At 42.7% G+C, this 23,650-nt stretch overlaps 1 protein-coding gene across 4 annotated transcripts in view; it reads left to right on the top strand.

Annotated features, from left to right (window-relative positions):
• Window positions 1–419: 419 nt before the first annotated feature.
• The window catches only part of FBXL2 (F-box and leucine rich repeat protein 2), a 41,075-nt gene continuing 17,844 nt past the window's right edge, over window positions 420–23,650 (top strand). For all 4 annotated transcript variants that reach the window (XM_088653653.1, XM_035130333.3, XM_088653654.1 and 1 more), the window contains exons 1-15: window positions 420–610; window positions 4,586–4,647; window positions 6,066–6,120; window positions 9,101–9,175; window positions 10,639–10,733; window positions 12,202–12,270; window positions 12,367–12,462; window positions 12,710–12,836; window positions 13,013–13,087; window positions 13,680–13,810; window positions 17,499–17,559; window positions 19,568–19,612; window positions 19,783–19,839; window positions 20,823–21,035; window positions 21,227–21,337. In XM_088653653.1, coding sequence (XP_088509779.1) covers window positions 542–610; window positions 4,586–4,647; window positions 6,066–6,120; window positions 9,101–9,175; window positions 10,639–10,733; window positions 12,202–12,270; window positions 12,367–12,462; window positions 12,710–12,836; window positions 13,013–13,087; window positions 13,680–13,810; window positions 17,499–17,559; window positions 19,568–19,612; window positions 19,783–19,839; window positions 20,823–21,035; window positions 21,227–21,334 — 1,338 coding nt within the window. In that variant the 5' untranslated portion in view covers window positions 420–541 and the 3' untranslated portion in view covers window positions 21,335–21,337. The remainder of the gene's footprint in view (window positions 611–4,585; window positions 4,648–6,065; window positions 6,121–9,100; window positions 9,176–10,638; window positions 10,734–12,201; window positions 12,271–12,366; window positions 12,463–12,709; window positions 12,837–13,012; window positions 13,088–13,679; window positions 13,811–17,498; window positions 17,560–19,567; window positions 19,613–19,782; window positions 19,840–20,822; window positions 21,036–21,226; window positions 21,338–23,650) is intronic.

Here is a 23,650-nt window from a genome sequence, read left to right as displayed (position 1 = left end):
GCGCAGAGGCGAAACGCCAGCTTCGGGGGCTGCGTCTCTGTGTGGTGGTGGCGCGTGCACGCACGTGCGAACGGGCAGCTGTGAGAGGGTGGGGTGGCAGGCACCGCCCGGCACCCAGCCTCTGAGACTCTGTAGCAGGGGTGCCAACTGGAATACAATATTCGAGGAAGCCCCGCCCTGCATTATCGATCGCTTGACGAGGTGGACCCACATCATTTGAATGGCAATGCCCATCAACTTTGGGGGTGGGGTGGGGGAGGCGGGGAATCAAATATTTTATGGGACCTCTGCCCCTAGGAGTTGGCGCCTGTTTTCTGTAGGGTGGAGTTGGGAAAAGGAAATGGAAGATATCAGGGGGACAGGAGGTGAACCCCCCTCCTTCCCCCCCCCCTCCTGGGTGGAGTGTGGTAGAGGCATTAGCAAAGGAAATTGTAAGGTGGCTTTCGTTGACTTCCCAACCTTGTTTTTTTTAGTGTGGCACGAGTTTTAGGAGAGTAGTTTCCTGCACCTGTCTGTACACATTTTTTATACATGTTTGTGTATGTTGTTCACAAAGCTTGTGTGCATGTGTGGACGTTTATTGCGTGGCAAACAGCAGCATCAAATACAGGTAAAACTTTTTGTTCTTGTCCAGTATAGATATTGTATCTGAAGTACAGCTGGAAATGAAAACAGTTTGTATTATGTGGGGAAGCTGTTTGAATGTTTGTAGCTGCTGGCTTTCTGTGCTCATTTTTGGTCTGCTTCAAGTATTGTGACCCAGTGCCTGATAAAGCATGCAACATTCCCGTTGTTATTTACTTGCAATGAATCAGTTCACTGGAAACTTCATTCTGATATTGCATCAAGTTCATGCATTTAAATAAAATGCAGATGTTATTGCAGTTATAAATGGTCTTTTCCAACATTGGAAGAAAAGATAAACATTTCCTGAACTCTGACTTCAGTAATCTTTCAATTTTCAAAGATTGGTCCAGAGGCTGTGGACTTTATACATGAGATTAGTAAAAGAGAGAGAGCCAGTCTCCCTATTTTAAGTCACCTGTTTGTTGAGTAATCATTTTATGAGATGCCAATAAAAAGGCTGGTTAATGGATATCATGGGTATTGGAGCAACCAATTTTTTTGTGTAAACATGTATAGAGCAAAGATACCAAGAAACAAAAAACTTGCATGTTAAAATATGTTTACAGTACATTTTGATTTGTATTTGTAAGCTTTGCTGCTAGGCTGGGGTCAGTCAGGGTGAACACATATCTCCAGTTCTTTAGCAGCCTTCCCCGCTCCTAGCCTGCTTCTGAGTACAATTCAAAATGCTAGTGTTTGCTTCTAGTCTAGTGATACAGGGTTTGGTATTTGGAAACTTAAGGGAGCACCTGCTCCAACAGGAGCCTGCCTGTACACTGAAAATATTTGGAAGTCTTTATTTGGGTGCCTTTTCATCCAAAGTGAGGCAGATGGCAGTGACCTTCTAAGATGTGATCCCCTACCCTGTAGAACATTCTCCCCAAAGAGGCTCACTTGATACTTGCTCTCTTGTCCAGGCATCCCCAAACTTCGGCCCTCCAGATGTTTTGGACTACAGTTCCCGTCTTCCCCGACCACTGGTCCTGTTAGCTAGGGATCATGGGAGTTGTAGGCCAAAACATCTGGAGGGCTGCAGTTTGGGGATGCCTGCTCTTGTCTTTTTTGCTATGTGCAGGATCTATTCCCCCCCCCCAAATATTTTTGTGCAGGCATTCTTGGTTGGTTTATTGTTCTTGATTTTTTGTCATCTTTAAACCAAACTATTTTTTTTTACATTGAATATATACAGTACTTACAAAACCTCATACGGGCACACTCATTAGGAAGCTAGAATTGGCTGTTGCTCCTTTTTTAGCATAGTTGCTTATTCATATCTTTGATTAAGCATTACCCACATTTAAGCTAATTCATTGTGTCAGCAACAGATCCATGTGCAGAATCACGTGGGACCTCTAGACGAAATTAATTCGTTCCAGGACTCAATTCGTCCTACGAAAACTTCGTCTAGTGAGGCACCGTTTCCCATAGGAATGCATTAAAAGTCAATTAATGCGTTCCTATGGGCTCCGGGGGAACTGGTGGCGGAGGCGGCGCTTGCTCTCTTGGCTCGGGGAAGGAAGGAAGGCGCTTTCCCGAGCCAAGAGAGCAAGCGCCGCTGCTGCCAACGACAGAGCCGGATCGGACGAAGCTTCAGAAGCTTTGTCGGATCTAGCTCTGTCGGGCGGGGTGGGGGAAAGGCGAAGGAATGATCCTGCGCCTCTCCCCCACCGCTGCCAAGCCCCATGCCGGCTTTTCGCGGCGAGAAGCAGTGGCGGGGGAAGACCTTCCCCCGCCGCCGCCTCTTGCCTGGCTCCCCCGGCACGGAATGCAACTTTGGAGGTCTCCGAAGTTACGTTCCGTGCCGGCTTTTCGCGGCACGAAGCAGCGGCGGGGGAAGGTCTTCCCCGCCCCTGCCTCTAGCCCCGCACCCCAGATACGGAGCGCAACTTCGGAGACCTCCGAAGTTGCGCTCCGCGTCTGGGGAGGCTGGCGAGAGGCGGTCGCGGGAGAAGGTCTTCCCCCGCCTCTAGCCCCGCACCCCAGACACGGAGCGCAACTTCTGAGACCTCTGAAGTTGCGCTCCGTGTCTGGGGAGGCTGGTGAGAGGCGGCGGGAGAAGGTCTTCCCCCGCCCTGCACCCCAGGCACAGAGTGTTCGAAGTTGCGTTCCGTGTCTGGGGAGGCTGGCGAGAGGCGGTGGCGGGAGAAGGTCTTCCCCCGCCTCTAGCCCCGCACCCCAGACACGGAGCGCAACTTCGGAGACCTCTGAAGTTGCGCTCCGTGTCTGGGGAGGCTGGTGAGAGGCGGCGGGAGAAGGTCCTCCCCCGCCCTGCACCCCAGGCACAGAGTGTTCGAAGTTGCGTTCCGTGTCGGGGGAGGCAGGCAAGAGGCGGCGGCGGGGGACGGAGCCGAATCGCAGCGGGCGCTGCTTGCCCCCGCCTGTCTTCCCCGAGCCAAGGGGAAGACAGGCAGGGGCAGCCGCTGCACCACCACCTTTCGGCTCCGTCCCCCCTGGAAAAGGAAGATTAGCTGTCAGCTTCCCTCGCTTCCCTGACACAACGAATTAGCTTCCCTCGTAAGGCGAAGCGGCGGTCATGGAAATTTTTGTCATCTTACGAATGCCTCGCGCAGCGCAAAAGTCTTTCGTCTAGCGAGTTTTTCGTTGTGTGAGGCATTCGTAAAGCGAGGCACCACTGTACTGTCAAATCCCTATAAGGAAGTGGGATGGAAAAGTTTTTAAATGCAGTGCGTGGGATCCCCAGCTAACAGGACCAGTGGTCAGGGATGATGGGAATTGTAGTCCAAAACATCTGGAGGGCTGATATTTGGGGATGCCTGTTTTAGACTATTACTATTTTCCAGAACTGAGCTCTGCATTGACATTGAACAAGTGTCAATTTAGGGATTGGCTCTTCTGGTTAGAATCCAGAAGGGACCTGCAACTAATTAGGAACACCAAATTTCCCCCTTGGTATCCATACCTGAGAACAGCATTTTAGAGCTAGTTATTTGACCAAACTCTCACCAGTTTCATGTTGAGCTGTGTTTCCAAGTGATGGCCACCAGAGTGTTAGAAGGTGCTATAAAACAAGGTTCCATATGCAGACTGACTTTCTATTTGTGGTCAGCCTTAGGTGGAAGACATCTCTCATTATCTGTTAGCCTATCCTTTATATAGAGACCCAAGAAAACCCTTTTTTGAACCCTCCATTCTCAGAAGCAATCAGGTGTTCCCTAGCAGAAATGTTTCAATTATTTTGAATGGCAATAAAAGCTTCGTAACACAGAGAGTGGCCATTTATGCACTGTACACAAAAAAGATCAGGAAAAATGAGTCAGATAAAATCACTGTAAATTGTTTTGGTGACTCATAGGTTTAATCTGAAATTCAGCTAGTTTTAGAGTTGTTGGTGTCTCTGGTATCTTCTCTTATATCATAGATGTTGGATTATATATTAGGGATGTTCTGTATTTTATTATTATTAATATTAATATTATTGCTATAAGTTTGTCATGGCCTTTGCCTAAAACAATAAACTTATGAACTGAACTAACATATGTTTGTTCCATATTTAATTCTATTTACTTCTTGGTCTCAAAGTTAATCATTTCAACTGCTTGAAATGGGCTCGCCTAAAGCAGAAATAGCCAGTGTGATGCCCTTCAAATATTGGCATACAACTTCTGTAATCTCTGACAATCAGCCATTGGGTTAATGGAAATTAGTGTACAATTAAATCAGTAGGGTATCATGATCTAAAGCCGTGGTTCCCAACATGGGGCACAGGCAATTTGATTTTTAAGGGGTGACGAGAATGAGTTAGACCAAGTTAATGGCCTTTTAGACTTCCTCCACATGAATAGTTCACTTTTTGAATAATAAGAATTATACATCACAGGTGAGGGGCATCAGGATTTTAGAGATGCTTAGGTAGGGCATGGCCAAAAAAAGGTTGAGGACAACTGATCTAAAGGAATGGTCATTGAAAATTCTGTGGTTTCTTTCTCTTTCTTTTTAGGCACTCTCAAATGATGATGAAGCTCTTATTAACAGAAAGTTGCCAAAAGAACTCCTTTTAAGGTAATTCTAGATTACAAGTTTATAGTTTTAATGTGATTATTGCTTATAAAACGGATTTCATTGGTTTCAAATGTAAGTTTTATAAAAACTTATACATGCCTAGTTTTAACTGCATTTGTTGCAAAAATGTGTCAGTATGTACTTTGAGGATAGCTTTTTAAAAGCACGTTACCAATGCAGTTAGGAAACAATAGTTTTTTCATTGATGTCAATTTGGAATTTTCTGTGAAAACATCAAGCTTTAGAAAAGTTGGTAAATACGGGATATTTTATTATTGTGGCATGGGAATGGGAGGGAATTTGTATAAAAACTAACAGAGAATTGACTACTCTTGTCCACTTGGAGCCAAAACAGAGTTGATACTGGATTTCCATTATCTCTTGGCTCACTTCCCCCATACTTTGCCCTTTTAAACTTTAAAGCATCAGTGGAGAGGGAGGAAAATTCCAATTTTGATGAGAGCAATGGAAGAAGGGACTTATTTCATCCATATACCATTGTTCTCAAGCTGCTATTACCCCTGTAGCAGATAAAATATAGGCATAAAATAAGAGTTTTATATTGAGTGTATGAGCTGCTACAGATATAATGTTCTCTTAACTCTTTCCAAAGTTAAAATCAACTATCCACCATAAACCTCTGCTGAGTGAAATTGCTTTTTGGTTTGCATTTACAGGTAGCAGTGACAATAAAAAAAGTTCTATTCCTTTCCTTTGCTTGATATAATCAAGTGGGACTTCTAGACTCTTCTCTGTGGCTTATCGTTGTGCACTGAGTGTGGCAGCTGAAACTTTGATTTTCTTCTTAAGCACACAGAACAGCATAGTTGGGCAGAAGGGTCCTGAGTTATAAGACAATATCCAGTAGGCTATTTCCTAATTATAGTTTTCTTACCCTTAGATTGATGGGAACAGAAAGGTCTCAAAGAGAGTTTATCTAGTAGCTTATCCAGAATTGTATGGAATAAATATATATATTACAGGTATATGTTACACCAGGGGTTGTCAAACTGGTCCATACTGCCCACTAGTGGGCATTTCAGGATTCTAGGTGGGCAGGATTCTACGGCACAAGGTGAATCCTCCTTCCATCAAGCACTGGTGGGCGGTAAGGAAATCTTGCTATCAAGAAAGGTGCATTAGTGGGTGGTAGGTATAAAAAGGTTGACTAGCCCTGCGTTACACCTTGCTGTAACATTCTTCACTGTGTAATTGTATGTACCGTAGACTATATGTTAGAAAAGTTATTATAACTGCCTTTAAAACATCTTTGGTTGGCTGCTTTCAAATACTACCCTGATCTGACTGATATATAACAATTCACATGTTTTTAACTTGAGTTAATATGGTTTACTGGAGTATGTTAGACTGGATTGTTGAAAAACAGTTTTACTTCTTTCTTTTTTACTTTCTTATAGAATATTTTCCTTCTTGGATGTAATTACCTTGTGTCGATGCGCACAAGTTTCTAAGGTACTGCTAGGTGTTTGCTTTGTAATGTCATTTCTTCTGTAAATAAAAAAGTGAATGTATATTGTACACTTACATTAATCGTCTTTGGAATCTCACTGTTTTCACTGTATAGCAGAAAATGGAGTGTGCTTGCAAAGCTTGAATGGCTCTTCTTCCTCTTTTCCCATGAGGGAGAGATTGGATCCTTTTTCAGTTAACCATTGTTTAGTGTGATGTCTGAATCCTGAGCTGTGGTTAATGATAGCATTAGTTTATTGAAGCAAACAAACTTTAAAAGCCACAATATGAAGTTCGTTTGCTTTGGGAAAATGTAGTAAAAATGCACAGCCGTTGATTTCAAACATAATGCTAACTGTGATTAACTGAAAACGGAAGCAAAGTCTTCTAGTCTCCTCCTTGCCTCAGTGGAGCGGCAAGGGGAGGTGATGAGCCTGAGGCTTATTCAGTAACACCAAACCATAGTTTATGAACCATATTCCTTACATTTCAGCTTAGTTCTAACATGTATACATGGGGAAACAATTGATGTGATGGTAGAACACCACCACCACCACTTAGCATTTATGAAAGCTGCAATCCTGTATCCACTTGGGGTTATTTCTGAGTTGACATGGATAGCAGTGCTTTCCAAACTCCCCCCCCCCCAAAATACAATATCACAAAAAACTAAAAACAAAGGAAAAAATAAAACGTTAAAAAAAGAAAAACACCTCAATTCTTGTATTATTTACTTAACATTGTTGACTTCCTCAATTCCCCCCTCACTGGGTCCATTTTAAAAATTCCAATTAAGCAGTTTTCATCTTATATCTTAAATCATTCTAACACATTTTATCATTAACACTCAAATGTTCTATTCTAAAATCACCATCTATTCTCCACAATAATTGATCAATTTATCCAAATCAAAAATTATTTTCCCTTCCTTCTATCTTCTATTTTTCCCCTTAGCCTAAAATTTTTACCAAGAACTTTCCATAAATTCTTCTATCATTCTTCCATACATTCTTCTATCATACTAACATTTAAACACTTAAAACAAATTCAGCCCCCCTTCCCCTGAACTCAGGGTCTCCCAGATTCTTCAGCGGGATCCATAAGTCATTCCAGTTTTGGACCATCTAAATCAAAAAATAAAATAAAAAATTACACCCATTATTACCCCTCACCCCACTCCCGCCCTGTCCCAACCTACCCACTATTCTTTCTCAATCACCCCCTGCTGCCTCCCCAATTCTTTGAATACTGTAGTACAAAACCACCCAACAATAATACCACTTTCCAGCCCTATCTCAGTTTTTATTCCCTTTAAATTCTGGCCCCAGTATGGATCCTGCCCCACTGGGAGGACATTTCTCCATGCTGGTTCTTTTTTGGAGAGTCCTTGGGTCAAACATAGGTTCTGTTCCCCCCTCTCACTGGGGGAACAATATTCCATGTATCTTCCTCCTCTTTTTAAAATTCAGTTACACTGTCCAAGGCTGATGATTGTTCCTCTTCCTTGACTTCATTCTCTGTTAAAATTAATCCTTTTCCACTGTCCTGACAATTCTGATTACTTTCTCGCCATTCACGCAGTTGCATATTATTTTGTATTAATTCATCTCTCAGTTCCAAAAGCAATTCCAAAAGTTCTTTCTCGAAGTCCAGGCAGTCACATGATGTTGAGACTACAGACATCCTGCTCATCTCAGATTTCATGGGAACAGAACAGAGCAGGAAGTGGAACAGATTGTATTTCCAAAAACATGAAAGACGAGTTTATATCCAAACTGGTTATAGTCTCATTTTTTAATTCTTCTTCATGTCCTAAAATTCTTGTGTCCATTTATGAAAAGAGCAATTGTCAAACTTCTTACACAGAGCCTTAAATTTTATACTCTCTTCACAATTGACAGTTCTCAGTCTCGAAGAGATAAACAAATTCCTTTCAATTGTGATGTCATAATGACGGCTTGCTGATTCCTCCAGGGACCCGACTTCAGCTTCCAGATTAAAAGTTTTTTTGCAGGGATTTTAATAAATTTAATCCTTCTCCCCTTTACCCTGCCTCCGGGGGAAGGTGTTAAGTCCAATCCTTGATAATTAATAGGTTCCTTTCAATTTTTTGGCTATAGGCAAATTAACTGGATTACAGTCCTCTCAATGGGGGAGATCGACTTCCTGTTTAAATCTCCTCCCGTGGCCAATTCATTCCAATTAAATCCCCCCCTTAAATTTCTCCTTTTACTCACGGTATCCAATGTCTTCAATTTTTTCCAATTTTAAGGAAGAACCGATCGCTATTGCCTGGCAGGATTGCAGCTTCGTGCCTCCGAGATAGCTCTACTCGGTTGCGCCACATTAGCTCAAAAACCCCTGCTCTCTCGCCGCCCAAAAATAGGCTAGCCGAGGGAGGGGGGAGCTCGGTTCTGGCGTCTGCTGGATCCACGTCCCCGAAACGCTCGATTCGGGGTTTCTTCTGGGGGGCCGCTGCACTGAAGCAGTCCCCCCTTGCCTCAGGAGCACCACATTCTCCTCAGCTGAGGAGAATGGCGTCCGCCATTGCTGCGCGATCGGCCGGAAGTGCGCTTTCCAAACTTTTCATGTTGGTGACACACTTTTTAGACATGCATTATTTTGCAACACGGCAATTCAGTTTTACTAGCAAACTGGAGGTGCTTTCCAGAGGAGGAGTGTGTATGCAAGCCTTCCTGGACGGTGGTGTGTGCGCCCAGCTCCCACCCTGCCGCCACCTCCTTGTGCCACCATCCCTGGATACATGGTATTTATCTCTCAAGATACTGGGCCTTAAAATACTGCTTAAAAAGTAGTTTCCCTCAACTAAGGACCATTTTAAACATGGAAAAAATCCTAGTTCTGAATTCTTCATGCTTCATGCTTTTATCATACCTTTGTGAGTGATGTTTTGAAAATACACTGGTTATTATGTTACACACACACATATAATGTGCATATATGTGTTCTTTGTTTATTTTAGTCTTGGAATGTGTTGGCCCTGGATGGGAGTAACTGGCAAAGAATAGACCTTTTTAACTTTCAGACAGATGTAGAGGTTAGTAACACTAATGTTTTTCATTATCATAAAAACAGTGTAAAACTGAAACTTTGAAGTACAGATTTGATTTGATTTTACCTTTTTAATCTAGCATTATTGGTAGAACTTTGATTTGAAAGTAGTTAATTGTATTTAATTATCGTTTTTTTAGAGCAACAGGCAACTAAAACCTCCTGACCTCTTGCCCACTGATTGCACTGTGTCTGGTTTCATTTTCTTACTTTGCTACATTGCGTATAGTAAGGGATAATAATGAAAAACTACTTTTCTGTACATAAAACAAATGGTGGGCAGGCAGCTTTCTCAAAATGTTGAAAAAGAATTAAATCTACAGCTTTACCAGCTGAGGGGATTGCGCAGTGCCTTGAGCTTTCACTGTCTCCTCTTCATAGTTCTTTTAAGACATTCAATTATTATTATTATTTTCTTAAAACAAATAGTGCACACTTTTATTTTGTATTTTCTTAATAGAAATAAATGAAACTTTTTGTAAGAAATGTTTTTGCATATATCACTGAAGCTTAGGACTGCCATCATCATTGTTGCTATAGTGCATCTTTTTCCTCTTTGCACCAGTCACATAGTTGAGAGAGAGAGAGAGAGAGAGAGAGAAGAAGAAGAAGCCTAACTTGATGTCCTGTTCTGGTCTGGGGCTGGATCCCACACGGCAAGGCAGATCAGAACTAGCAGGACCACAGATAGCTCTGAATGAGTGGCTTGCTCTGACAAAAGTTGAGCCTTTTATTTATTGAGCCTTTTTTAATCCTCTGCCGTCATATTACCTCTCTTATGCTCCATCCCATTGTGGATAACATTAGATTCTTAGAGAGGCCAGCCCTCTTTAAGATCTTTAAATTCTTCAGTACCCTCTGGCTTGAAGTTGGGCACTCCTCCTTGAATCCATGGCCTGCATCATGATGCACTCCCTCTGATGTTATAGGAGATAGAGGGACATATTAGATCATTGTTGTACATTGAGTTTTAAAGGTTTTTGCGTGGTATCTCAAATGTTGCAACAGAAAGCACTTCCTAACATTGATCCCAATCCTGCACATACTGTCCTGATTCTACTTTGTTATGATTCAGTTAGGTTAACAAAGAACTAAACTTCAGACCTATAGAAATCTAGAATGGGGCATTTCCATCCTGGCAAAGAGGAAAGGTTGTGGTTTAAATTGGCCCTGATTTAGCAGGTTCTTTATACTTTAGTTGAGCCTACATACTTATGTGGTGTAAGATTTCTACCACCATGTAAGTTTTATTTATATTGATTTTTGAAGAAATCTGTGTATGGGTATCCCTGGCAATTCATTTAAATAGAGTTGGCTTGAGGTCTTCAGCAATAAAAACATTCTTTGCTTTGTTTTTGTCTGTTTTAGACATTATTCTTCCTGGCATGGAGCTCCTCTTGAAAGCCATCTGATTAGATATGAAGTTGATATTTGTTTCATCTGTTTAAGGGCCGGGTCTTAGAAAATATTTCCAAAAGATGTGGTGGGTTCCTGAGACAACTGAGTCTGAGAGGCTGTCTGGGGGTTGGAGATACTTCTTTAAAGTAAGTAATATTTTAAAAGTTGCTTTTTAAATTGCGTTTTCAGCATAGACCATGATGGAAAGGTGGAGGTTGCAACATGTGTTTGAGTAGAATACACAGTGCCATATTGACCTACTCTGGATCATGAGTACAACGATACAGTACTGATGAAAATGCCAGTGCAGCTGAGCTCTGAACCCAGAATTGGTTAGTCAAAGGGGGAAGGGAGTCTGCCATTGCTGACTGGAACAATCTAGACAGTGAAAGGTGCATTACCTACAGTATCCCTGTAAGTAGCTATTCCAGGCATCCCCAAACTGCAGCCCTCCAGATGTTTGAGCCTACAACTCCCATGATCCCTAGCTAACAGGAACAGTGGTCGGGGAAGATGGGAATTGTAGTCCAAAACATCTGGAGGGCCGAAGTTTGGGGATGCCTGAGCTATTCTAACACAAGCATTACATCTTGCAGCTGCTACTCACATTTCGTGGCTAGCTGGTTTTGTGACCGTCCCGTGTCTGGAATAAGGTACACTAAACCTGTAGGTCCTGGCTGGAAGCTATCAAAACTCATTTCCCTCACTTATAGTACCATCACTGGAAAGAGTGTAGGGTTGTACAACTTTTGAATGCCAATGTCTCAGGGGTGTAGGGCCTGCCAGAGCCCATCAGTGCAGCACCTGTTAGACAGTGTTGGAAACTCCCATTGTTCTGGGTGCATTTTGTGACAGGGAATTTCATTAGTGTGAGCAGTTTCTGAGCTCTAGGCGTAGTACTGCGCCTAAGATTTCAGATGAAAACTGCAGTGGAAGGAAAAGGACTATTTTATGCCTTCCCACTTTCAGCTACTCCCTGAAGACTCGAGAAGAGACCCTCTTAAGAATATTAGGGGGGGTAGGCAGGGGAAGGACTAGAATATGTGAAAAATGAACATCATAATTTAGCTGCAGTTCATTTATTTTCAGTTTTGTTTTCCTGTTATAAAAAAGCATGCCTAGACATTCTGTTGTTGCACCCATAACCTAGGTTTAAAGTGCCATTTAGCTCCTAGCTTTCATATTTCAGTTTCTAACACTGCTATTAGAACTGTCTGGAAACAAGATTGTGAATGGGATGCTTAAAACCTGGTCATGTGCATTTTAAGTCCCTTTCTCTCCAGTCACCATAGGATCAAACTGTTATGTCATTTAAATCAATTCAGAAATTCTTACTGTAATTAACACTTTAATTGTTTGGGGAATTCTAGAACAGCTGTGCAGAGACATTTCCTCCTTCACATGATAGCATAATAATTAAAGGAGTGGATATGAGATTAATAAGTTGCAAATAGTTTTTTAGTGTGAAAGCACTGACAGAACCTGAATATTATCTCAAACACAGCCAACTGTGTTTTTGATGCATTGTAAATGTTAGGTGCTGATGGAAGAGTGCATTAGTACATAAAAATGTGCTCTACTTATTTGGGTTTTTTAATTTTATTGCTTTTGCAGAACATTTGCACAGAACTGTAGAAACATTGAACATTTGAACCTTAACGGATGCACAAAAATTACTGATAGGTAAGCCAATGGTGTTGGATGGAAAAACTGGGTTGTTTTGTTTTGTTTTTTGAAAAATGAGTTTGATTCATTTTTAGTGCCTCTCTTCCTTTACAGCACTTGCTTTAGCCTTAGCAAATTTTGCCCCAGGCTAAAACATCTGGATCTGACATCTTGTATTTCCATCACAAACAACTCTTTGAGAAGTTTAAGGTAAAGCTTTTTATTATTCAACTTACATTGAAATGATTTAAGTTTATATCTGAAAATTGACTGGTGCTGCCTATTACTAGTATTGCTGGTGTTTAAATCTTTTTTGACTATTTGTGGCTTTTCCCTCAAGATTTTTTTCTGTGGTGGCCGGCGGTTACCTTTAATATTTGTTAAGAAGAGTTTAATTTGGCTCTGCTGCTATAATAACTATTCAAAACACAATGCTTTGTTTTCTTGCTTGTTGCAGTGAGGGATGCCAAAATCTGGAACTCTTGAATCTTTCCTGGTGTGATCAGATTACAAAAGATGGCATTGAAGCACTGGTGAAAGGGTGCAGCGGATTAAAAGCACTATTTCTTAGAGGATGCACACAGGTACAAACCTGCTAAGGTATCAAGTTGAACCTATAAGAGTTAGTTTTATACTGGGGTATCTGACAAAGTTTTTTTTCAATTATAAAGCAGTATTCATTTATTGAAGTGATATTTTGCCATGCCATACTGCTTATGTCCACTTCTTCTGCCAATTTATTTTCTCTTCATTAATACAGCTGGTAGATGAGGCGCTTCACCACATTGAGACTCATTGCCATGAACTGGTTATCTTAAACTTGCAGTCATGCATGGTAAGTACTTCTCTTTGCACTTTGCAGCTTCTAAGATTAGATGGAAAAGGTCATTCTCCTAGGATGAAAACTTCGACAACCGAAAACTGAAAGCGGAAGCCTCAATGCAATAGGGAAATTCAAAACGGAAGCCGTGCAGCACGTTCTGCTTCCAAAAATCGTTTGAAAACCAGAGCAGTTACTTCCGGGTTTTCGGCGTTTGGGAGCCAAAACGTTCGAAAATGGACCCGTTTGATAACTGAGGTTTGACTTAATAGTGATTTCTTGACATAATTATCGTTTGGCATGTTTGAACGCAAGCTTCTTTTTGGCTGCTAGCATACTTGCTTCCTTCAGCAAAATGCACATTATCAAGGTTGAAAGGAAAACTGCAAGATAAAGCACTGTGTTTGAGGAAACTCCTTTCCAGATGACTATAGAGACTATAAAAATGTTGACTAGCATGCCCTTGTAGTGAAAATGAACAGTATGGAACAAACTGCACGACAATTGTTATTGTTAACATTTGTTATTTAATTGTGTAAACTTGATACACCTTAAGAGAAATTGCCTAACTTCAGATGACAGAACTTTCCACTGTTCTTTGTTACAGCAAATATCGGATGAAGGCATAGCAGGTATCTGTAGAGGATGTCACCAACTCCAGTCGCTTTGTGTTTCTGGTTGTACAAACCTTACAGATGCTTCTCTCGTAGCACTTGGTCTGAACTGTCCAAGACTGAAGTGAGTACTATTCAGTTCACACATTACTGAGTGGTGGTTGTCTCCCTCTGCTTTGAAGTTGCATTCATCGTCATCAGACTAGCAGGTGCCTAATAGTTTTCAGTGACAATTATGATGCAGTCCAATGCGTATTTATCCAAAAGCAAAACAGGAAAATGGGGAAGGGCCCAGATTCAACCCCTGCGAAAGACTCCTGTCTGAAACCTTGGAGAAGATCTGCGAGTCACTGAGCTAGGTGGACCTGACCCAATGGAAGGCAACTTTCTATGTTCCTAAGTAAGTTCCACAGGACATATTTCCAAGTAAGTATGGCTAGGATACTCCCCTGTGTGATTTTAGTATTTTTTAAAATCACATATATTGAAATTTGCATATTCCTGAAAACTAACTAAAAATGTAATCCTGGATTACAGGTGGATTTCTGAGACCTGATTAGGGACAATACCTTACAGTGTTAAATGTGCCAAAGGTAGACTGTAGTCTGCAAAAGCTCATGCTACAATAAATCTGCTGGCCTTGAAGGTGCCACAAAACTCTTGTTTTGCTGCAATAGACTAACAGAGCCACCCATTAAAAAATGTGTGGAATTGCTGATTAGACCACAATATTCAAGTACTGGTTTTTCTTTAAGCCTTCCCTCATCTTTCTCTGCTTTCTTTGTATATTTTGCCTGGAATGTGTAATTGTGCATTTCCCCCAAACATTCATATAAAGATTTAGGAGGAGGATGGGCAAGCAAAACCATGTTTATACATCACTAGGGACAGTGTGGAAAGAGAACCAAGCTGCATGGTTGGGGGAACAGCTTTTCTCCTAGAATTACAGCATGGGAATATGGATTCCACTTAATCTTATAAGATAAGCTAATAATTTAAGAGAAGTTGGAAAAATAACACATCTTCCAAAATCGGGAACAGAAAGTAAGTTGAGTAGCAGTGGTATTGGTTATGCTCATGAGTCCAGCAGTGTCTGTGGGTGCATGCATCTAACCTCCCCTTCACTCAAAAAAAGAATGTCATACATTAATTAGTATGGGTATACGTGCAGGTAAAGCCTACTTCCCATTCCTGACAGAGAATAGCAGAGTCTCCATTAAATGAGACTCTGCAGGGAGCATACACAGATCATTTTCCACCCCACTCAGGGGCGTAGGAAGGGAGGCAGTGGGGGTGGACCGCCCCGGGTGCCCTCACTAAGGGGGGTGACATTCTGTGCGCCACCCACCCACAACTTCCAAGCCTACCCCAAGCCTTCGGGGTAAGGGGAGAGCTTTGCCGGCAGCATTCCCCCCTCCCCCCTTCGTTTTGACAGCTGGGGGGGAGGCTTGGGAGTCGGCAGGCGGTACACCAAATGTCCGCCATGGGCGGCTCGCTCTGCCCCAGCTGCAGGGTGCAAGCACCGCTCCGGGCACCCAAGCAGCTATCCTGCGCCTGGGAGGGCACCCTCTGCGCCATGCCCTCCTCGGGAGCGCGCTCCCCTTGGGCAGCACTGGTATATGCTTCGCCGCTGACCCCACTCCATCTGGAGGCCCTCGAATACATGGGCCTTCTCTCTCCCTCCTGCCCACATAATTTCAGATACTTGCTAGTCTTAAAATAGAAATGATACTTATTGGCAATTCTGTTTATTGTGCATCTCCCTCTTCCTGATATTGTTCCCCTCCCACTTCTTCTTAGGGTCTGTTTGTGGAGGTGAATTTTTCTTTGCAATGTATTTCTGCATTATTTCCCTTAAGGTGAATATAGAAAGGTTGGTGCATTTTATATTTTGTTTTGCAATTTTTATTTCCTGATGGTTATGGCTGCACTTTTCTTCTTTTCCTGCTGCTTTTTTCAGTTTTTAAAATGGTTAATTTTAAACTACTTCAAGGGATTGATCAACAAACGTAACATGCTGGGTGAAAGCCAAAGTTCCTTTTCTAAACCCTCTTTCTTCAGCACATCATCAGTGTAAAATCGAGTTCCAAAACACATCCATAACAAGGTAAAGAGAGTCGTTCTGTTATAAAAACAGATTAATCACTAGGAAACATTGCCACCACCACAATGAGCAACTTCTTCCAGGCTATTTGGGATTCCTTGAAGTTACCCTAGATGTATTCTAGCCTTTCTAGAAAATGGAACCAAGCTATTCTTGTAACAATAGAACCTTTAGCAATAGCATAAGAGATCAGTGATGTGTATATAGTTTTGAATGATGCTGATTCAGAAACAGAACAGTTGGTATATGCAAGATGGAAAGTGAACGAGCAGCCTATTTCCCATTTAAGGAGAGAAAAATATCATTCTGTTTGCTGACTTTACCTAAATAAAAAAGCAGCAAGCTTAAACTACATAATATTCATTGCATCCAATTAGTATTCTTCTAATGCTAGTTAATATATAACAAACTTAGATGGTCTGAATTGGTTGCATCCAAAAAGCTAGCACAAGGTTAGTACAAATGGCACACTACAATGTAGTATAGCACTATTGTGATGTGCTGTCGGACAGCAAAGAATACAGTGGTACCTCGGTTTACAAACACAATTGGTTCCGGAAGTCTGTACTTAACCTGAAGCGAACTTTCCCATTGAAAGTAATGGAAAGTGGATTAATCCGTTTCAGACAGGTCCACGGAGTACTCAACCTGAAGTGTACTTAACCCGAGGTATGAGTGTAATTGGTTCTGGAAGTCTGTACTTAACCTGAAGCGTACTTAACCCATTGAAAATACTCAAACCGAGCATGCTTAAACCGAGGTATGACTGTATCAGGAGGCAGCCTGTAAATTTCTGCATCGAATCATTCAGAAAGTAATTGTGTACACCCAAGCTGTATTTTTAGATCTGTATCCTACCCTTTTCCCAAGGAGCTCAGGGTTCATCTGCCCTTTGTTCTCTCAACAACCCTGTGAGGTAGATCAGATAGAGGGAAGAGAGATATAGTGTACAGTAAAGAGTACAGTGGTACCTCTAGTTACAGACATGATCTGATCCGGGGTGCCGTTTGCACCCCGAAAAGTCCGCAACTAGAGTGGTGCTTTTGTGCAGGTGTGGAGCGTGATAGAGCGCTTCTGCGCATGCGCGCTTCTGCGCATGTGGCAAAACCCGGAAGTATACACTTCCGGGTTTGCCGTGTTCGCAGGCTGAAAAGACGCAACATGAACCTAACGCAACACAAGGTATGATTGTACATTATGGCATTGCTTGAAATGAACAAAAATGGATGGAGACACTTCACCTGGCTTATAGCCCTGGGTTGCTTCAGGTCTTCAACAATTTGGAATTCCAAGAAATAGTTAATTCCAGGTCATCAAAACTGTGAATGTGATCAAGAAGGTGTGGCGGAATGTTGGTAATGATGAGAATGCTAATAATGACCTCTGTCCATCCACATCCACAAGGCATGACAGCTGTCACAGACTTCAGCCTTCTTCATCCCCCCTGACTCGACTAAAATGTTTTCACGTCTCAATCAATGAGATTTTCAGTTCTTATAATGTATCACCCATAGAAACAGGATTTTAGTCATGTTGCAGAACTTGAAATTTGTAGTCTCATTGCCAACAGAAATGATAAAATAATCTAGGATAGTAGATGTATTATTTATTCCTGTTTCCATTGCATAGAATCACATGCTAGGTTCCTGGTGTCATCACAAGGATTTCTTTCTGATTATTCTCAACTGCAGAAATGTTTATTTTTCAGGATTCTGGAGGCTGCAAGGTGTTCCCATCTCACTGATGCTGGTTTTGCACTTCTAGCACGGGTAGGTAAGGTTAATATTATTTAATTCTTTATCCCACACTTCCTCTAAGTATCCTATAGCAGAACTTTTAGCCTCACAACCTTTTGAGGTAGATTAAGTTTCAACAATGAATGGATACTGTAACTCCATTTCACATGCCAGATATACCTCTAGCCCTTGTACCACATTGACCACACATTTTTTTAAAAAACGAGTATCTTACAAGTACATATCTGCATGTGCAAAGATATAAGGAGGAAATATGTCTGTTTCAGAGTGTTTGACTAGGTAACCCTTGTGACCTTGCTTTTGCCCAGCTATGCCTGAGGGGCAACTTCCCTTGTTTTCAGTTATCAAAAAAACTGATTGCAAAATTAAGATACATTTTCCAGATCAAGGAGGGTTGCTTTACTGTACCTCCACCCAGTGAGGATTTACCCTGTTGTTTTGGATAAGAGGAAAAACAAACTGCAGTTATTCATATTCAGTACATATGAGTCGTGTATTGTCAAGGGAGCTGACACGTAGCACACTTTGCAGAGCAGAGAGAGAAAGCAACACCAGCTAACTTGCAGTTAGTTGTTTTATTAAGAAATCAGAACAGAAAAAAACACTGAAACTCCAGCAGTGTACTCCCCCATAGCAAGCCATTGCTCAGATTGTCTTGCACCTCCCACTTCACTCCATTCCCTGTGTCATGCCCCTTCTCTCTTGTCCAGTGTTTCTCAACCTCTTTTGGGCCACGGCACACTTGTTCCATGAAAAAAATCACGAGGCACACCAACTCTGTGCCGCCCTCCCCTTTTCGGGGAGAAAACTGGGCCTGGGGTTCAATAGTACTGTAATCAATAATGATTGTGGTGGTGGCGATGCAATCGGATCGTCCCTGTGACGGGTAGGGGGCTGAAGGCTCTTACGCCCCCTCCTTTTGAAGCGAATAATATTGGGGAGGGGGCCAACACCCCCAGCACCTCACACCGCCTGCCCCCCCTCGTCGATTACTATTATTCCTATTACCATGAATTTATTTGTCACCCGCCCCTCACCCTAAGGACCCAGGGCAGGGGTGGGAGGGTCACTTACCGCCCGCAGGAGGAGGCGGTTGAAGAGGAGGAGGAGGAGGCCTGCCGGGCCCCTCCGGGGGTCTCGAATAGAAGCGCGCCGCCGTCGCTGCACCTCACAGGCGCTCCCCTCGCGGCGGCGGCGGGCCTCGTCACTTGCTGCTGCTGCTGCTGCCGCCGCCTCCCCTTCCTCCTCAGAGGGGGCTTCTCAGCCAGAGGGCCGCTCTCCATGCCGGGCGAGACCAGACTCGCCTCCGCTTAAGCCCGGGACGAGAATGGTTAATGGCGGCGGCTGAGGGTGGAGGGCCGCCCGGCCGCCTCGGCAAAAAAAAAAAAAGCCGTTTGAAAATGGCGGCGGGAGCCGCGCCGGTCAATCAGCGCCGCCGACGGCCGGTTGCTAGGAGACGGCGCGGGGTGCAAGTGGGGAAGAGGCCTAGCTGCCAGGCCTGAGGTCTTCTTCGCTTTGGGGATTGCCCTTCTCCCCAAATCGCCCTTCTCGTCGCGGCACACCAGCCAGCGTCTCGCGGCACACTAGCGTGCCGTGGAACAGCGGTTGAGAAACGCTGCTCTTGTCTATGTGAGCCCCAAGGTACCTTCTTTCTTTGCTTGCCTCTCTGCTTTGTTACGTGCTCTGGGATTGGGAGTAGCTGGCAGGAGTCACTGTCTTTCCTTTGTGCTGGGGCACCTGCTTGTTGCCCGTTTTTCCTTGTCCTCCAAACTCCTAGTCTAGTACCTCCTAGCTGGGGTATGTCTGGTTGTCCACCAACAGGAGCCTGGATCCAACTCCTCTTCCTCTGCGCTTTTATTGCCGGGCGGCGGCGGGGGGTTGTTTTCACCACCCTTCCTAATCTAGTCAGTCCCTGACACGTCATAAAGTATACACATGTCATACTGGAAGTTTATAAAATCTTAAGTTCTCAGTTTAGCCTTGTTTTTAATGGTAGAATGCTTTTCCCCCTCTCTTTTAGAATTGCCATGAACTAGAAAAGATGGACCTAGAAGAATGTGTTCTGGTGAGACCTATTTGTACAAGGCCTTTGCATCATATCTAGTAAAAGTATCATTTAAAGATTACACTTTTCTGTGTCCAGAAAAACTTGCAGATTACAAAAACTACCTGAGATTTCATTTTTGCCTATCCCCAAGTTTGACACTGTTCTTCATATATTTTCTTTCTTTCTAGATAACAGATAGCACATTGATACAACTTTCCATTCATTGCCCTAAACTGCAAGCATTGGTAAGTTCCTGTATATTTACTTGTTTTTAGACAAATACTCATTCCACTTCTTCAGATCAAATTATCCATTTCATCCTGTTGCTAGTGGAAACTGGGAATTAGGAAATTTAAGATTATGTTCATGCAGAGCATTTATATGAACAGAATATAAACAAATTATATGCCAGCACAGATTCTGTAAAAATATTGTTTGTTTTGGGGTTTTGTGTTTGCCAGTAATGAGACTACATAGAGTACTAATGTATTTCTTGACCTACCTCTGGAAACCAGGGCACTTGAAAATTGATTTTTGAAAATCAGTTTAAAAGGCAAAGCAATCAAATATTCTGTTTCTTTTAAAAATAGCCTGGCTTAAAATGGCATTGCATTTAATGCAACATGTTAAAGTCTTCATCATGACCATCAATTAGAATGAGTTTAATGTTGCTTTTTGATGGGGATGGAGAGATTAATGGGATAATATTTCTCACCTTTGAAATAATTACAAAGGATGTCATCCAGGGGTTTATTATTGTCAGTTTCCTTCTGGGCTCAGGAAATAGCAAGTCCTTGGAAGTAGTAGGATCCAGGAGATAACTTATCAGGTTCACTGTTTGAGTATTCTTGAACTTGCAAATAATCAAAAATGCTGAAGCCCAAGTAAATATTGTGGGGAGGAGAGAAAGAAGGACCAGAGGTAAAAAACAAGAAAAAAACCTCAGAATGCAAAAAGGGTAGAAAATCCTGTTTTGTTTAGCCTTTCTATTTCACTTCATCTACAGAAAATTTCTCAAGAGCCATGGATAATTCTGCTTTCTTCAGTTGAAGCAGGTCAAAATTTGAGGGAAATAATTTCTCCAAGGTCTAAGCCTTGTCTCCAACTAAATAAATGGAGTCACCCATCTCAGGGAAAAAAAATCCTTTTCCTAAATGAGAGGAGATGGATTTGACCTGTTACAGAAATATGCATTAATGAAATATTGCATTTCACATCTTTGTTATAGAGCTTGTCCCACTGTGAACTGATCACGGATGATGGGATTCTGCATCTGAGCAGCAGCACATGTGGACATGAAAGACTTCAAGTGCTCGAATTAGACAACTGCCTTCTAATCACCGACGTGACCCTAGAACATCTTGAAAATTGCCACAACTTAGAAAGAATTGAATTATATGACTGTCAGCAAGTCACCCGTGCAGGCATCAAAAGAATAAGAGTACGTACTGCACAACTGTGCTGAGATGCAATTTAATGAAGTTACTAAAGTGGATATAATTTATTAAGGCAATGCAGAACTGAGCGTTGGGGTCCTGTTGGGAGGGGAGGGTTCAACAGGGTTTACTATATTGGGATGCAAGTTGTGCGGTAACTTGTTCAACTTCATTGAGTATTAATTTTTGCCTACAGGCTCATCTACCAGATGTGAAAGTTCATGCTTACTTTGCTCCAGTAACTCCGCCTCCTTCTGTAGGAGGCACTCGCCAACAACTCTGCCGATGCTGCGTTATTCTTTAGCAGGTAAAGAGTGGCACTGAAGATGTTGGATGAATGACTGGGAGCAACCATGGTTAAGCTATAAAACAATGTGTTGTTGTTTTTCCCAACCATCCAATTCTGCATTGGTCATAATTCCAATGCTAACTTGCACCTCCGTGGCTTAAGTATTAAGATCATCGGGGAAAACCTTTAGCACATGTAACCAAAAATGTATTTAACTGTTGGCACAGTTGCTCTACAAATCCTGAACAGGCCATAGTTCTATAACTTGCCTTCAAACAAAGGCAAATGTATCCTGTTGAACAAAACACTTCTCTGGAATGGTATGCAGGAAGCACCCAGAAGATAGTGGCTTATCACACTCCCCAGTGCCCCAGAGCAGGCAGTGTCATGTGATACACAGAGTTGAACTTCAGCCTTCATATAACATCAAGCATGGAACAGGTATAGCCACAGCTGCAAAGGAACTTCTTTGTTCAATGGAATGTAATTATAAACAAGTGTGTATAGCTGATGCCCCGTAAATTGTCCTGGATCTCTGCTCCAGTGTACTGTACAAAGTTTGTTGGGTTTTTTTGGGGGGGGGATCCTGAAGGGAAAATAATGCATTGAAAGGAACCAAGTAAATTGAGTAAAAAATCCAAGAAAGGAATCAAAGCAATATAAAATCCAAAACAATGAAAAAAGGCAAGGTTGAGAAGAAAAATGAAATAGACCAAACACATGTAAAAGTTGCCAAATTTTATTCAGCGCCGGGGGGAAAAACCTGTCTGCCTAGCTGGGAAGACTTATCCCCCAGCAAGGATCTTCATGTGATCCTGCCTATCCAGTCAGAGGAGAGGAACCACCCAAGCGTAAGGACTGTGCTCCAGGAGCTGCAAAGGAACCATCAGGCTTTACCTTTCCCATGCTTGATCCCATATGACATCAGGTGCCCCATGAAGGGTGAAAGCAGCTCAAGAGACTGTCTGCAAGTCTCTTTATGGGCACTTTTCCAAGATGTGTTGAAAGACTCTCCTCTTTTGGGTCTAGGGCAGGCATCCCCAAACTGCGGCCCTCCAGATGTTTTGGCCTACAACTCCCATGATCCCTAGTTAACAGGACCAGTGGTCGGGGAAGACGGGAACTGTAGTCCAAAACATCTGGAGGGCCGAAGTTTGGGGATGCCTGGTCTAGGGTCTGAGGCTCCTCTTCCTTCTCTACAGAGGAATCCTTAGGACTCCCCTGGGAAGGAAGAAGAGTGATCTCTCTGATGATTTTGTGCCTTTTCTTTTTAGGGTATTATCCCTAGATCTGGAATCATAAGCGGACCTTGACATCCCAGTCATAGTCTTAGAGCAGGGGTAGGCAATATAAGGCCCGTGGGCCGGATGCAGCCCAATTGCCTTCTCAATCTGGCCCGCGGACGGTCAGGGAATCAGTATGTTTTTACATGAGTAGAATGTCTTCATTTAAAATGCATCTCTGGGTTATTTGTGGGGCATAGGAATTTGTTCTCTCCCCCCCCCCAAATATAGTCTGGCCCACCACATGGTCTGAGGGACGGTGGACTGGCCCACAGCTGAAAAAGGTTGCTGACCCCTGGTCCTAGAGAATCACCAGATTTTCCAGGTCCAAATTCTTCCAGTGAGGTTCGCTTTTTGGCATTGTTCAGAAAGCTGGTCAGTGCTGATTGATCAACACCCTTGCAAGGTAGGGCGGCTGCAGGAGTAGCAGAAAATTTTTATTCCTTTCCAGAAAAGACCTTGGACAGGTTCAAATTTCCCATTGATGATGGCCCAAAAGTAGTGCTATTGTTGGAGGCAGTGGTCCTCTGGGATGGGGATACCTCTTTGAAGGATTAGGCAAGCAATGTTCAGAGCCAGTGTTAAAGACCGGCCAGCGGACTTCCTCCACAGCTTCTATTTTGTCTTGTGCATCCTTCCTTTGGGTGAAGGATCTGTCGGCAGGAGACTGACAATAGGCTACACAGAACTCAGATTTGTCTGGTGACCTCTAGCCTTTGTAGCAGATACTAGGCTTGTTGGTTTGCCATTTAGACCTCTGAAGCTAACACAATGGACAGTTGTACAATCTGGTATGTCTTTAAAGGGTCAGTGACTGGGGAGGAGGCCCTAAGGGATGTGTTAATCAAAATTTAAGAAACTGGATGTTCTTCAGAGGGGGATCTCTTTCCTTCCTGGCCATTTATTGAGAGTCTTGCCTGGACTAGAATAAGACATGTTTTCTGTCTTTATGCTGTTCATTTCAGGTGGGGGGGATTGCCTTGATTTATTTAACAAAATTTATATACGACTAGATTGAAATATTAAAATTATCAATTAAAAGTTTAAA

Source organism: Zootoca vivipara, chromosome 11 (genome assembly GCF_965207765.1).
Source record: "Zootoca vivipara chromosome 11, rZooViv2.hap1.1, whole genome shotgun sequence".
Classification (NCBI taxonomy): Eukaryota; Metazoa; Chordata; class Lepidosauria; order Squamata; family Lacertidae; genus Zootoca; species Zootoca vivipara.
Note: the sequence above shows the minus strand (reverse complement) of the source record. Positions and strands in the feature narration are given on the sequence as shown.